Source organism: Galleria mellonella, unplaced genomic scaffold, assembly GCF_026898425.1.
Source record: "Galleria mellonella isolate WM207_F2 unplaced genomic scaffold, CSIRO_AGI_GalMel_v1 utg132, whole genome shotgun sequence".
In the NCBI taxonomy this organism is placed as follows: domain Eukaryota; kingdom Metazoa; phylum Arthropoda; class Insecta; order Lepidoptera; family Pyralidae; genus Galleria; species Galleria mellonella.
Window position 1 is genome coordinate 1,676,558 of NW_026441989.1, and position 15,100 is coordinate 1,691,657.

Sequence of the window (15,100 nt, forward strand, 5' to 3'; positions counted from 1 at the left end):
ATAGATATTCCACGTTTTTGTTTTTCACGATTTCTTTTTTCATCCTAATATTATAAATGTAAAAGTGAGTTTGTTTGTTATCTTAAAGCGCCTTAACGGCTTAACCAATCACTATGAAACTTGGTATAGGTACATGTACTCTATGGGATGAAGAAGAATATAGGCTACTTTTTTCCGATTAATAAACATCTTGGTTACGCGGTCGAAGTCGTGGGTAAATGCTAGTACATGTATAAACTGTTAAAAGATTACGTATAAATTGGTATTAGTAAAAACATGCTTCGAATATTTTCTTTGAAGCACATTTACATATCTACATACCACATATATGTAAAAGATAAAAGTATTTCATATACGAAATAATACGACGTATTTCAATCATCAAATATGATATACTTAATGAAATTGATATTAAATTTTACTTTTTCATTTAGTTTATTTATACAGGAACGGGCGAAACAAGTAATTTTTATATACAAACATCACCAGAATCCTTCTTTACGTTCTGGAATCCAATCCATTTTGTCTCTCTCTGTTGTGTTTTTGCCGCTGAGACCCACAGAAAAGTAAAACTTATAAGGAAACCATTCTGTATAGAATACAATAGTAATATTATAGCCTCCGACGCCATCTATCACAGGTGTTGCCATTCGATTTGGCATCAACAACCGAGCGCATACGATGGTACACTCGATCCCAGCTGAAATCTGTAAAAAAATATTCAATAATTTTTTTAGTATCATAAATATAATAAATATTATAAATTTCTTTCCAAAAATACGCATAATGAATAATAGGGAAATACATTGTTAGAGTAGACAGCAGATTGTAAAGATTTTATTGAGTAACGTTTAATTGGCTAAATGGATTTGAATGAAATTTTACTATATCTTGAGAGAACAAAAGTATCTTGTTATTTTAATTCATGCAGACGAATCTACGCAATAATAATGGTCACAGACGTGTTTTGTAGATTGATGAAACAAAAAAAAATTAATAAAGAAAAGATTGGTGCACCTTATTTATACATAAGTGAGGTGAGTAGTATATGAATTAATTAATTACCTTAATAACTACATTTAGCTTAGCAGGCGGATCGGCATTTACTTCAAAATTCTCTGAATAGAAAAAGGAAGCGGAACGTTGTTTCTTCTGACTCTTGAAGCAATGATTACCTGTTACGAAAGTACGAGCACGCCATCCTGACTTCTGCGCTCTTCTTCTCCTTAAGTAATTTGATCCTTTTTGGATGCTTACACCTGAAATTATAATTATACATACAGATTATTATTACACAACTGATTGTTAAGGAATTCCTTGAAATTAAGCCATAGTTGAATTCGCCAGTGAATTCACGGCGAACAAATTATGGTAGCATGGTAACTACGGGGAAAACCCCACTTATGGAGATGGCCCATGTTCAGCAATGGACAGTTAATGACTGATATGATGATGATGAAATGGATATAAAAAGATGAGTCACGTTTTGAATTTAGATCAATACCAATACCAAAAAAAAATCAAACATAACAAAAGAAATCATAAGATGTATGAACGACTTGCATATACAGATGGGCAAAGCACCGGGTTTAAACCCGGTGCTTTGGTAAAAACCCAATAAACACCCATAAACTCCCATAATCACCCAAAAAAATAGGTTTTTACGTATTTTTTTGAAAATATGTAAGTAATACCAATAAATTATTATAAATTGTATTGATCAATTCTACAATATTAAATAAAACGTTAACTAATAATATTTCAGGAAATTTTAAAAATCTATATATAATAAAATGAAAGTAATTAATTTTCAGTGTTTTCATGTTGCAGTTGATCAACATGTTGGCCTTTTTCTTCCCGTAGATACTTTAAAATTTCTTCATAACACCTCGTTCGCACACATGGCCGTATATATTTAAATTCTTGAGCCACTAACAGTCCGAAATACTCATTTCTTTTATCCTCTTCTCCATAAATTAAGCATTTAGAACAGTTTGTTTCTTCTTTCAGTAAATTTTCTTTTACTTTATCCTCGTTTTTTTCTTTGTTGCGACGACGCTGGGTAAATCATCTGGACACTGGGTCTCACTATCGCCAAATATATTTGGAGATCGGCTTCGGCTACGGCTTGGCAGACATTTTTTTCTTTCTACAATTTTAAATTAAATTTATTAGAATAAATGCTTCGAACACACGCGATCTAAGTACCTTTTGTGTTTATTATACCTTACCTACCTAGGTATAAAAAGAGTACTTACGTAGATTTTCTTTTATTAACTGTTTTATACGAAGATCTTGATCTCTCAAATTAGCATCCATTTTACTTCCAGTGATTATCAACTAAATTAATAATCCACAAAGTATTAAATAACGTTTTTATGAAATATTTAGCACAAAAACAATACCCTTTAAATATCGATCGTCAGTAACTGTGGCTGACTTACCTATATTCTAGCAAGCAGGACTGCCAGATGTGAAGGGGAAATCCCCAATAAATTGTTGCATGTGACTGATGATGTGAGCATGTTCGTTTCATAATAAAAATGTTGCCAGGTAACCAAAAAGTCGTATGTTTTTGTGCGAATTACGATCATAATCTTTACGATCGTACATTAAAAAATAGACAAATAATAGTATGAGTACGATTTAAATCGTATATCTGTCAACCCTGCTAGCAAGACAGCGACAAAATCACGTTGCATAACAATGTAGCCCAAGCTTATATCTTATGAAATATACGGAAGAGATACGGACTTAGAAAAAACAGAAATGTTGTTCTTTGTGGAAGTCATTGATGAAATTCTATGTATTTTCAAACTTTCTTCAAACAAAAACAGCGCCATCTATTATCGAGTTCTGTAATTCTCTCTTTGTTTATGGATTTGAAGTAAGACCGCCACGCATGCAATACATTATGACTGGGGATTTATTCGTCGACGCTGAATATGAGGCGACGACAATCACTGTCAAACGTGTTCACTATTACTCTGACTCTGGTAACGTGACTTCCTGGTAACGTGTTAGGTAGGAAAAGCAGTAAAAAGTGCATATTAAAAGATTTGAAATAATATTTATACTTAACAAGAAATAATTAAAGGTAAGTGGATTTTTGAATGATACAATTATATCATGATCACTTAACAATTTTAACTTAAAATTAGATGTATTATTACAAGCTTTTATTTAGCTTGCGTTATGTAAATAAAAGTATGTAGGTATGTTCGTATGTTGATGCAATTATCCTCAATCCTCAACCGACTGGGATAAAATTTTCCATACACGTTTATTTTGGATGATAGTGCATAGTTAGCTGAGAGTCGTCATTGGATAATAATGGTGGATAGCCTAAGATGTGTACTAGATATTTATTTTTAACATAATATGCGTAAGTACCTAATCGAATTAAAGAAGTTGCTGAGAAAAATACAGAACAATACGATAATAAACTATCGTCTGCGTTTAATCCTCCGAGGAGATGTAATTTTACAAAGGTTTTTTGTATTTATTTTATTATTTTTTTAATAAATTTATTGTAAATAACAAGAAATAATCATTGTAAAAAAATAGGCACTCTATTGTTGAATTTTCGTCAGACCAACTAATCATCGTTCATTTTTTTAGGTTCAATGGGGAGACCTAAAGATTTACGCATATGGGAGCACTACCGTACTTTACCAAACAAGTCTTTTTCTTGCAAGCTTTGTAATAAGGTCTACAAATTCAGTAATGCTGCCAAAATGCTTCAACATCTTATCACTTGTCCAAAATCTCCAGAAACATTAAAAGACTCTATGAAACTTATAAAAGATAGCTCGTCCAAAACCAAAATGTCTGGACTGTCAGAGATAGAGACAAATGATTCTTTTATAAGCCCCTCGTCGTCTGCTAACACTACAATAAATGCTGAGTTTCAAGACACCGATGATCATATAAAAACAGAATTAGCAGCTATATTTGTAACAGGGACGCCATTATCGATGGTGCAACATCCTTTATGGATACAATTTTTCGAAAAATTGCAACCAAAATTTAAAATACCTTCACGTAAAGCTTTAGCGACAAAATACTTAGATAAAATATATAGAGAAATGCGTTTTGAGTTAAATGAGGAACTAAATGCTTGTAGTTACTTACACCTTCAGTGCGATGGCTGGTCTAATTTAAGAAATGAAGGAATAATAAACTTTCTTATATCAAAACCTCAACCTGCATACGTTAAAAGTTTGAATACAGAAAGTAATCCTCACACTAGTGAATACCTTAGCCAAGAAGTTGAAAAAGTAATGAAAGTGTATGGAGCAAATAAGTTTCTTGTACTTATTGGCGATAACGCTAGAAATATACAAAAGGCATTCGAATTAACAAAACTCAAATATCCACATGTTGTTCCTCTCGGTTGCTGTGCACATATCCTTAAAAGATATTTGTACAAGAAGTAACTGTGTTTATTATGCAAGCCATAAATATAATAAAAACTGTTAAAAGGAGTCAACGATTAAGTTCCTTGTTGATAAAATCAAGGCAGGGTGAAGATTCTACACAAACACTAAAATTGCCTTGTGCTACAAGATGGGGAAGTCATGTTACTTCGTTAAAAAGTTTGAAAGCAAATAAGATAGCTTTGCAAATATTAACAGTTAGAGAAGATGTGGTAATTTCAAGAGATATTAAAGATTTAATTCTAAGTGATGATTTCTGGACGAAGACAGGGGAATGTATAAGTATTTTGGAACCAGTCACTGAAAGCATATTTTACTTAGAGAGCGACCAGAATCGTTTGCATCGCACATACATTACATTTAGAGATGTACAAGCTAAGATACGTTTTGCATTAAATGAGATTTCGACATTGAGCGAAGAAAGCAAACAGCAGATTCTAACATCAGTATCTTCAAGATGCAATATGGCAATGAGGCCAATACATTTTGCAGCATATATTCTAGACCCCAGGACTCTAGGAGTCGAACTTACTCAAGAGGAAGAACTTAAGGGTATGGAGTTTATCTACAATTTAAGCCAACACTTAAGTTTGTCAAATGTAATGGCAGATTTGGCGTGTTATAAAGCTAAAGAAAACTTTTGGGCCAGAGGATTTGTATGGAGCTCATTAGATAGCATTGAGCCCCTAATATGGTGGAAAGGTATTTGTGGTTCCACTGAGTTAAGCAAAGTAGCGATTCGTATTCTATCAGCTCCCTGTACTTCGGCAGCCACTGAGCGTTCCTTTAGTATCCAAGGCTACATACATAATAACAAAAGAAATCGACTTACAACTGAAAGAACTGAAAAAATTTCATTCATTTGTTATAACTGGAATCTTAAACATAAAGCTGAATGCGAGGACATTCAGTTTAATGAAGAAAATACCTTAGAAGCTTTCATTGAGCAAGTAAATGAACATAACAGTTTAGACGAAATAGAGCCTATCGAACCTATACAATTCATCGCTTGTAATAACTCTGAATCTGACAGTGATTTACTGTAGTTTTACATTTTACTTTAATCTCTTTCTTAATAAACTCAAAATCAAATTAAAAGTTTTTTATTCTGTAGGCTGCAAATAATATTGTCTATGTCAGTATAGTGGACATGAGATGACGATGATGAAGTACAAAATCATAAACACCCAAAAATTTGGGTGTTTATGGGGTTTAAACCCAATAAACCCAAAACACCCGGTTTTTACCCACCAGACTTTAAACCCACCCAGGTGGATTGCCCATCTCTACTTGCATATCACATAAAGGCAAGAATGCAAGCATTTATAATTACAATAACAACAAAGTTGTTGCTTTATTCTGTTCTTTATGGCGTATTGTGGTTTTTTTTCATCAAAATAATAGACCATTGTCCTTTTTAAATTGTGAAATTACCAACAAATGAAATTAAACATATTGCGCACCTATTGTGGCAGTAATGTGTTTTTGAGGATTGTAAATGAAACATTGTGCCTATCATTGAACATCAGGCGTGTTAAAATATTTTCAAAGAGATTTTGTAATATCAAACAATCAGATATTGAAGTATTTTTGTCATATCCTAGGACACATATCACTAACATAAACATCAAGAATTGTGTGTTTGCCTCGTTTTTAATAGGTTCAATAACTATATATACTTTTAGTATTAGTTTGCATAATTTTATGTAATAATTAATCTTTAATAGAGTGAAAGTGAATTTATTCGTCACGTTAACAGTTCCCTATGAAAATTGGTATACATGTTTTATCTCGTTTAATCAACATTACCTAGTCACGTGGCCGAAGTTGTGGGTAAAATTTTGCACAAAATAAGTAGTAGAAAATACCATAGTTTTTAAGGTACGGTAGACTTGTTCATTAAAGTATTTAGATAGATAATTTCAATTTCAAATTAAATAGACAAAAAGTATAACTAAAAAAGTTATGATACATAGTACTAGTAAATTCTAATGTATCTCTAGTAAGTGCTACTACATTTATTTGAGTATGATCTTTTTTTATCGATTTTTTTATCTATGAATTGGAAGAAGTTTATTGGACAAAATTTTCGTTTACTTTTCATCTTGTAGGTTGACATTTGTTTTTAAAAATAACATACGGGGCGATCATAAGCATACAATGATGTCCATGTCCATATATAGAAAATAATGGACATCACTTTCCCACAATCAAGTCACCAGATCATTTGGCATGCAAAATCACATAATAATAAATAAAAAAAAAAACTCACTAGAACCTCCTTCGAGCAACATGAAGTTATGGGGATAAGGTTGTGGTAATTGGTGAGCTGTGACAACGTTGACGATCCAAGCGGAGTATGGGTATACGTCGATGTATAAAGGAGGCTCTCTGTTGAGGCGACGTCGCATAGACCGACGGGAACAAACACCACCACCAGCGGCGATGCCAATCAGTTCAAAGGCCCCGTCGACTGTTTGGCTCACGATGGGAGCCCCGGGGCGAACGCCACAACCAGAGCTGCATAGTACGTGCGTTACACCTTCACTGCCCAGCCTCTGCAATACATAGAATTGGGGGGAAAAGGAATTGTTAGTAATAGGGATTAGCAACCCCATTTCTAGTAATATACCCTGTCAGGTCGACCTCCACGCGGGTCCCCCTGGAAACTATCGTGGTTATTGTTGAATTCGTCACGATGGGCCAACTGACCTGCTTTATTCTCATTTATCATCCATCACTGGTACCTCGCTAGTGTATACCGATATCATAGGCGGGGTTACCATTCCATTATAATCCATTAAAAATACACATAATTAATTAGTCTCATTCTATTTAATGGTATTTATTATTATTATTGAAAGACGGGTTTTTTCAGGCAGAAAAACCTGTAACATTGCAACCTTTCCATAACCTTCTTTGCTCGTCCTTTTTTAGAGTTCTCTGTTAATATTTATCAGTAATAGGAATAATAATAATAGTCTCATTCTATTTGATAGTAACATTTTAAGCTACAAAAAATGAGGCAACTAGATTTTTTGTAATGGGGACAATCACATTATTAGCAATATGTCAGATCGCCTTCCACGCGGTTCGCCTGGATATCAACGTAGTTGATTTCTGATAGATTCATCACGAATGGCTAACTGACCTCTTTTCATCCTCACCTATTACCCGTTATTGATATTTCACCGGTGTAGACCGATAACGCAAGCAGGGTTACTATTACATGAATGATAATCCATTTTAAAACAGTAAGGCGTTTAACATGTTTTGTTGGGTAAATTATTTGGTTTTTATATTATAGAGAAAATTTGTTATTTAATTTGATTCTAATAACAAGTGGGCGTCATAAACTCACAAATATTCCGAATGTAAAATAATTTTTATACAGTTTATGGCCGCCATATTTAATTTATATGTACTGTTGTCGTGTATACTATCCACATAACAATAGAATCTACATATAAATTAAATAAATAGCACTCCCACATTTTTTATCGCAATCCAATAAGCCATTTAGCCTGTATGTTGTACCAAAGAACCGGCCCGATTTACATACATAAACACTTATAAATATTTCTATACATACATACATTCGAAAACACATTATTCTCTATTCGAAGGCGGTTGGACAAAGAGTACTATAATTTCCAACTTTAAACTCTTGACGCTAACACTGTGGGATGCTGCCCAGTTATCTCTGCATAAATCTTTCTTTCTTATTGTTTTAAATAACCTCGGCCGAGTTTCAACTAATTATAATTATTTCATAAGAATATCTACATATTTGCTTAATGTTTATTATTTATTACATGAACTCCAAGTTAGTAAAATAAAATAATGGATAACTCACTGTTTTCATGCGATGTCTTTTGCAGTCCTTGTGAGTGTACAATTTCAAAGTCTTCTTGCCCATTTTTTCCGAATCAAAATCTCTCGGTACGGCTGTAAAGTTTGATAGAACTTTACAGCACACACAACAATTTAAAACTGTTAAATAATTAGTTTTTATACTTATAAAATTGTTTGCCTTAGCTGACTATCAACATAAAGATATTAAGTATAAAAATTTAGAATATAAATTATAAAATAATAGCTTAAGCATCCACCAAGCAAGGATTTTTAAAAATTTCAATTTAAAAGGGAAATACGAGTACGAACCCCTCGTGTGCAAAGACGACGGTAACACTGTAGGGTAGTAATTATATAAACGTGTTCTTGTAAAGAACTTTTTGCAATTTTCATGAAATTTTGGAAGAAAATGGCTCTTTTTTATGATAAATATTGATCTAGATACTTGTATTTGGAAAGCCACACTACACTACACAATACACTGAGTGATTTTAAATCCTTGTTATTTAAAATCATTAGATTGCACGTGATTATATATCAGTATCAAAATTGAATTTTAAAAGTAAAAGATAAGAAATAGAATAAAGTTTGGATAAATACAAATTTAAATCATCTTTATAAGGTAAAATATTTGTAGTAATTAACAGAAGAATTGTGAACAAGAAGTTTATCAGAAAATGTAAATGAATTAGAATTTATAAAGATAAATTCCAAACTCCAACAAATCCTCATCAACAGTACAAAATTAAGTATGTACTTATGTACTTACTGCTTATGTAGTCAACCATGAAAACAATTTTATTTTTCTTTTGTCTTTGCCTTTCTGTTATAGAAGGTAAACAAATTGGTATCATGTAATCTGAAAATGTAATAGGTAATTAAATGAAATGCTTATATATTATTTATTTATTATATATTTGTTTACATACAGGATTTCATAGGTCGTATAAGTTTAACAAGTGCTAAACTATTTCCTACGCCGAATCTGAAAATAAACAAATAAATAAAATCAAATAAGGTACTTTTTGTTACTTGAATTAAGTAGACTAGGTCGTAATAATAAAAAATTCTAATAATATAAATAAATAATTCTTTTAGAAGAATATAGAAACAGTTGCATAGGAGAATTTGAATTTGAGTATTTTTATTAAAAATAAAAATTCATTTAATAATTTTAATTGTAGTGTTTTTTGAGTTAGACGACATAATATATTATAGGAAGAAAATTTTTAGAACATAGTCTTCGAGTAATAATTAGAAATTACAGTTTCCTATTCTAGGAATTTAGTAGCAAACCTGGAGAATTCTGGATGAGGAGTGATGTCCAGTAACGGCATTTCAATATACGCTCGGGGGCACTGTATACCAATTTTTGTCTGCTGTTTTGAAATGCCACAATTTTTTTCGTCACGTTCATAATCACCAAATATAACGCTACCACTGTAATTGGTAAAATGCCGTGTAGAGACAGGGTAAATTTCCTATTTTATTTGGTATTTTTATTTATTTAAACATTGTTGAATAATAAAAGTAGTATAAAAGCGCCTTTATATAGTATAGAAAAGCGATAGTGTGTTAGTAGAGTAGTAATAGAAAGACTTAAACATGGAGGTGATTCTCGCTGATGTTGAATTTTTTCTTCAAGACGATGGTTTTACGTGTCTTCTAAAGCGACGATTAATGTTAAAGAGTCTAAAAGGAATTTGATGATGTATAGTGTTTCCACTCTTTAAATCGAAACAGTCAAGAACAGCTGCTTTACGCCAGAAACGAGAGTGGAACGGAGGTACCCATGCAGTAACTTTTGTACATAATATCAAAAGATCTAAGAAACATAATACTTACAGTTTATAATTTTTTGGCAAATGCAACAAGTCCGTAGCTGTTCCTATCACAAATTGCTTCTGAATAAGGACGACACGCGGTGCTTTGCTGTGATGTGGTAACCCTGTCGTAACTAAAATGTATGGTCATGAATACATATTATTTAGTAATCCCATCCTCGTCGCCAATTTGCTATTTGATAGTTATTTACCGTCTCAAGGTATTAATATGATGGAGAGAAATAAAACACACCTGGATCGGATCACTTCTATTTGTAGACAAAAGCGGTTACCCGCCAAATATAATTATTATAAAAATCTAGGTGTACCCACATACATCACAAATGGTAAAAAATACTTGTCTATTATTAAATATACTAACCATGGATGTATTGAACGAAACCCAACCAGGTGAAAGTATGCTCCTTCAAAATTCCATCAGGTGGTTTTAATGTGAAATCGTCATGGCAAATAGCAAAGTCGCGTAAAACAGTCACAGAACTGTTAATAACTGTTGGTGTGGATGGAGTATGAAATGAAAATAGTATAATGTAAAAAGGTTGGTGGATGTTATAAGAAAAAAACATGCATGTATAATTTAGTAATCTATTAACATCTATGTCATATTTAATACACGAAAGGAGTCATAAAAATAAAAGTGTTAGGTTGTGAAATTATTTTTAATTGGAAAATATTTATTTATACAATATATAACAAGTATTTAAACACAATAAGTAAAGTTTTTCAAGTTTTAAATTATCTGTAACTAAATGTACATATTAACACTTTCAATTTTAATGATTGAAAAATTTAAAATACAAACGGAAAGTAAAAATCAGAAGAAATAGAGGAACGTCCATTTTGTATGTAAAAAGGAAAGCACTGTCTTTTGAAGAGTAAATTTTGTATACAAAAAGGTAAGGATGTTTGTTATTTGAGTAATGAAGGTGGAATGATGCAGATATCTTTGTATACGATGTCTGATTGTTGACAAATCGTTAGTGATAGACCTAATTATTTGTAAACAATAAATACTTACCATAAGTGAGTTACGTATATTTTTAGTATCCAATGGATACTATATAAAATAATTGGATACTATCCAGTTATTTTTTACATCGCATCTTAATGCTTTATATTAAAACAATTAGTAAAGAAATAATATAGTTAATTTTAATACACAGATTTTTTTAAATATAGATAGCATTAAAAATCCATACATATAGATCGAAAAATGACTTATTTTTCGAACGATAAGTCGTACTTGTGTAGCAATATCATATTCTATTTTGTATAGAAAGTTTCGTAGCAATTTATCGGACCAATAATCTTGTCGTGTATTGACTTGTCCTCTTCTTGTATTATAATGGTGTTGGATGGTAGAATTCAAATGCAATATTAGTAGGCATATCCAGTGCATATTGTATGTAAAATTCATGGACCTCTAATTTATTAACGTTGTTGAAAATCATCACCATTGCATATCCTTGACAGTAGTACATAGGGAAACGGCCACGTTTAAACATGAACTTCCTTGGCACGAAAAATTTCATTATGATGCATTGCAAATGAAATCGTTGTGTATTTTTATTTTCTAACAGCTGGAATGTATTAAAAATCATACATAAACATTATTCAACTAATTTCTTTCTGTTTCAATACAATAAAAAGCGAGCACAAAAGAAAAGGTCGCAGTCGCCATCGACTGGGGGTTCACCCTCATACCCTACAGCCTAAATGGTCGCGTACAACGCGGTTTCAGAGATGTTTTCTCCCACGAATACTCAGGTTATGAAATAAGCTCCCTGCCGAGGTTTTCCTAAGAGACTACAACATGGGATTCTTTAAAAGGGGGGTAAAGAGGTTTCTTCAGGGTCGGTAACGCGCGCGTAATACCTTTGGTATTGCAGGCGTTCATAGGCTACGGTAACCGCTTACCATCAGGTGGGCCGTATGTTTTTTTGCCACCTCAGTGGTATAAAAAAAAAGTGTCACAGGATTTTCTGTCTAAAAAGGCCCGTCTTTCAATAATAATTCAATATAAGAAAAATAATAATCATAATATAGATACTATGCATATTCATATACATAATTTATAAAGCAATAAGATTGAATAAAACGCAATAATTACTTGATGTGTCTACTAAAAGGAGCTGATTTCCAATTCAGTCATTGTAAGATGATGTCTTAGTTAATTTCATAACAATAAGCTATTTATTCTTATGCCAGTTCTAAGCCGATTTTGATAATTATTTTTATATTTGACACAAACTGTTTTATATTTGTGTTGGCTTCATATTCATTTTGTCACGATAGAAGCTACCGTCTTTCTTTGTGGTGCAAAATCATATTTAAAGAACTAAATTCCCTATAGACACACAATTCTGCTATATATTAAACCTAATAAATTACATCTATAATATTTTACAACTTGATATTTCCTAAACGACAACTGGTTTGTTGTGTTAGTTTTGTATTGCTGTTTCTTTTTTATGAAGCAAAAAATATTTGTTTCACAGAAAAATAGCACGAAGCACGAGTCTCGCGTGACTATTGACACAGCTATTTGTTAAAATTATAGTATGTTGTCAACTCACTAGCATTCAGCATTGCTGGATATTATTTTTTATTTCTTTCTCCAATATTATACTTTTTCTTATATTTTTACCCAATCGTACCCCACTTTCGTCCGTTTTTACTATAGTGTGTCAAGTTACCACTGTATTCTTCGATTACGTGCTTACTTTCTCCATCTCCAGGAGACAAATTATTAGCCAAAATTGCCAAGAAAAGTACTCAATCCGGTAACGTTATTGCACCCTTGTTCCGTTCTATCAAAGAGTCACAGATCATTTTCTACGTACGGTAAAATAGGAAGGCACAACACAAACTGATTTGTACATAATGTTTACTTACATAAATGTAATTGACTTGTGTTGATTGCCATGTAGGAAATGTTATGTTAGCAGTTTTTCTTAAAAATTGTGGTGCTATGGCGTCTGGTGTACACCAACCGAATTTATATATGGAATGAATGTAAGCTGTAAAAAATATTGCCTTTTACGTATACCTTTGTTTAGTGTTTATGGTATTGTGCATATTTTATAAAGATTTTTTTTTAATAAATAATAGAAATAACACTAAAATAAATATAAAAGGTACGTCACATGTAGATGATCACACACTTTTCTAGCGCGCCATATCAAGGAAATATATCAAAATTACTAGCAGTTTTATCCATCGGATAGCAACATTTATTCTTTCAGAAATTAGGTATCTACCAACTTTCAGGTTTTAACAGTAACTTACGCTATACTCGTCTAATGAACATTTTAGAAAGTAACTAAAAGTAACACAAGAAATGCTATACATTTTGTTTGTATACTTGTTTGAAAGTCTATCATCATAATACCCTCTTGGGGGATTTTGCCAGTAATTGCCATAATTGTCAGGCGGATTGGTAACCGCAATTAGGTTTTGGATATGTTTTAAGAGGGATATTACTGCTCATCCCTCGCCCTCTGTTAGTCGCCTCTTACGACACTCACTGGAAAGGAAGGGGTAGCCTATTCTATGCCAGGACCACATGGCAACTTAAAAGTCTATATTTATTTTTTATTTCTAAAATTCAATGTAAATCGTACCATGGATAAAAATTTTGAAAGCTGTAAAATTACGTAGGTATATTTCACTATCTGCATAAAATGGTAGAAGGTAATAAGAGTAGAAATTATTTAGCCTCGATTAAATGATTTTATGCTAATAACTGAAAAACAGGTAGATATCTTTAAAAGTATATTTAATCTAGTATTATAAAAAAAACTATTTGCTTTTTGTTTATGATAAATAACTATGTAATAAAATATTTAATCGATTGTAAAAAGTCTTTTACATATAGAAAAGTATATAATCAGCAAGATGGGCATATGTACTTGTACCTTACTTAAAAAAAATTAAGAGCTTTTCTAACTATCTACCTATAATTTTGTAGACTTTATCAATATGAAGTACTTACTTCTAGGCAAGTTTTCATCTTCAAATGTCTTTAGTCCGACTCTGGCACTGTTCTGTGCGTACATTGCTTGGTTTGCGGGTACTGCTCGCCACGGACTGCATATTATTACTTCAAAAACAAAGATATATAAACAAAATAAACCTGTTCAATCCTCATTAAATCCAGTTTTTTATTCTAATTTATTTCCACCTGTATTATAAGTACTATGAATTCTTTTGGCGTATTTTTTTCCGAATGTGATTATAGTGAAATGAAATGAAAACAGTCAATATTGGAAAGAGATCATATATTTCTAGAAGGAGTATATTAATACAAACGTTTTGCCATTCCAACTGTTTTATCTATCTGTACATAAATATAGACTGCTTAGTTATTATTTAATATGTGAGAGAAATGATAAAAATTGAAAGTTAATAATAAAGGGTTAATAAAATATACAAATAAACAAATAAATAAATAATAATGCTTATCTTTGTCAATTATTTTATATTTGAGAATTAATTATGATGTATTTGTCTTTAGAGTTGGAGAGTAAGTGTTATTTTAATTAATATGTCTACAAATTTAATTAAATGTGTACCCTAAGTGTGTATTATATGCATAATTTTATTATATAAGAGAAAATAGTTCATAATTAAAATTTAAAAATCCATGTAATCTGGGGATTTTTTAATCGAATTAATTATAACATTGAAAAATGGCGCACTTAGTATCGTTTTAAAAACATATCATCATTGTCATCATATCAGCTTTTAACTGTCCACTGCTGAACATAAGCTTTCCCCTAGGGGGTTCTTTTTTGCCACGCTTGGCAGGCGGATTGGCAAATACAGTCAGGCTTTGGAGATGTTTTAAGAGGGTTGCTCGCCCTTACTTAGTCGTCCCTTGCGACACTCACGGGAAAAAAATGGATGGCCTATTCTATGCCGGGACCACACGTTGTTTAAAATCATAAATGTAAGTTAAAT

At 31.8% G+C, this 15,100-nt stretch overlaps 2 protein-coding genes across 2 annotated transcripts; both read right to left on the reverse strand.

The window, feature by feature from the left end:
* Window positions 1-290: 290 nt before the first annotated feature.
* On the reverse strand, window positions 291-11,241 carry LOC113518538 (uncharacterized). The gene is made up of 10 exons (XM_052903072.1): window positions 11,235-11,241; window positions 10,500-10,628; window positions 10,140-10,251; window positions 9,591-9,734; window positions 9,224-9,279; window positions 9,064-9,153; window positions 8,296-8,387; window positions 6,712-6,997; window positions 1,066-1,259; window positions 291-707 (listed from the first exon to the last, which is right to left on the reverse strand). Exons 1-10 carry the CDS (start codon window positions 11,239-11,241, stop codon window positions 483-485), a joined length of 1,335 nt encoding a protein of 444 aa, XP_052759032.1. The 3' UTR covers window positions 291-482.
* A 147-nt stretch (window positions 11,242-11,388) lies between these two features.
* Window positions 11,389-14,211, reverse strand: LOC113518542 (uncharacterized). The gene is made up of 3 exons (XM_026903520.3): window positions 14,133-14,211; window positions 13,034-13,158; window positions 11,389-11,718 (listed from the first exon to the last, which is right to left on the reverse strand). Exons 1-3 carry the CDS (start codon window positions 14,194-14,196, stop codon window positions 11,479-11,481), a joined length of 429 nt encoding a protein of 142 aa, XP_026759321.2. The 5' UTR covers window positions 14,197-14,211; the 3' UTR covers window positions 11,389-11,478.
* Between the last annotated feature and the right edge of the window lie 889 nt (window positions 14,212-15,100).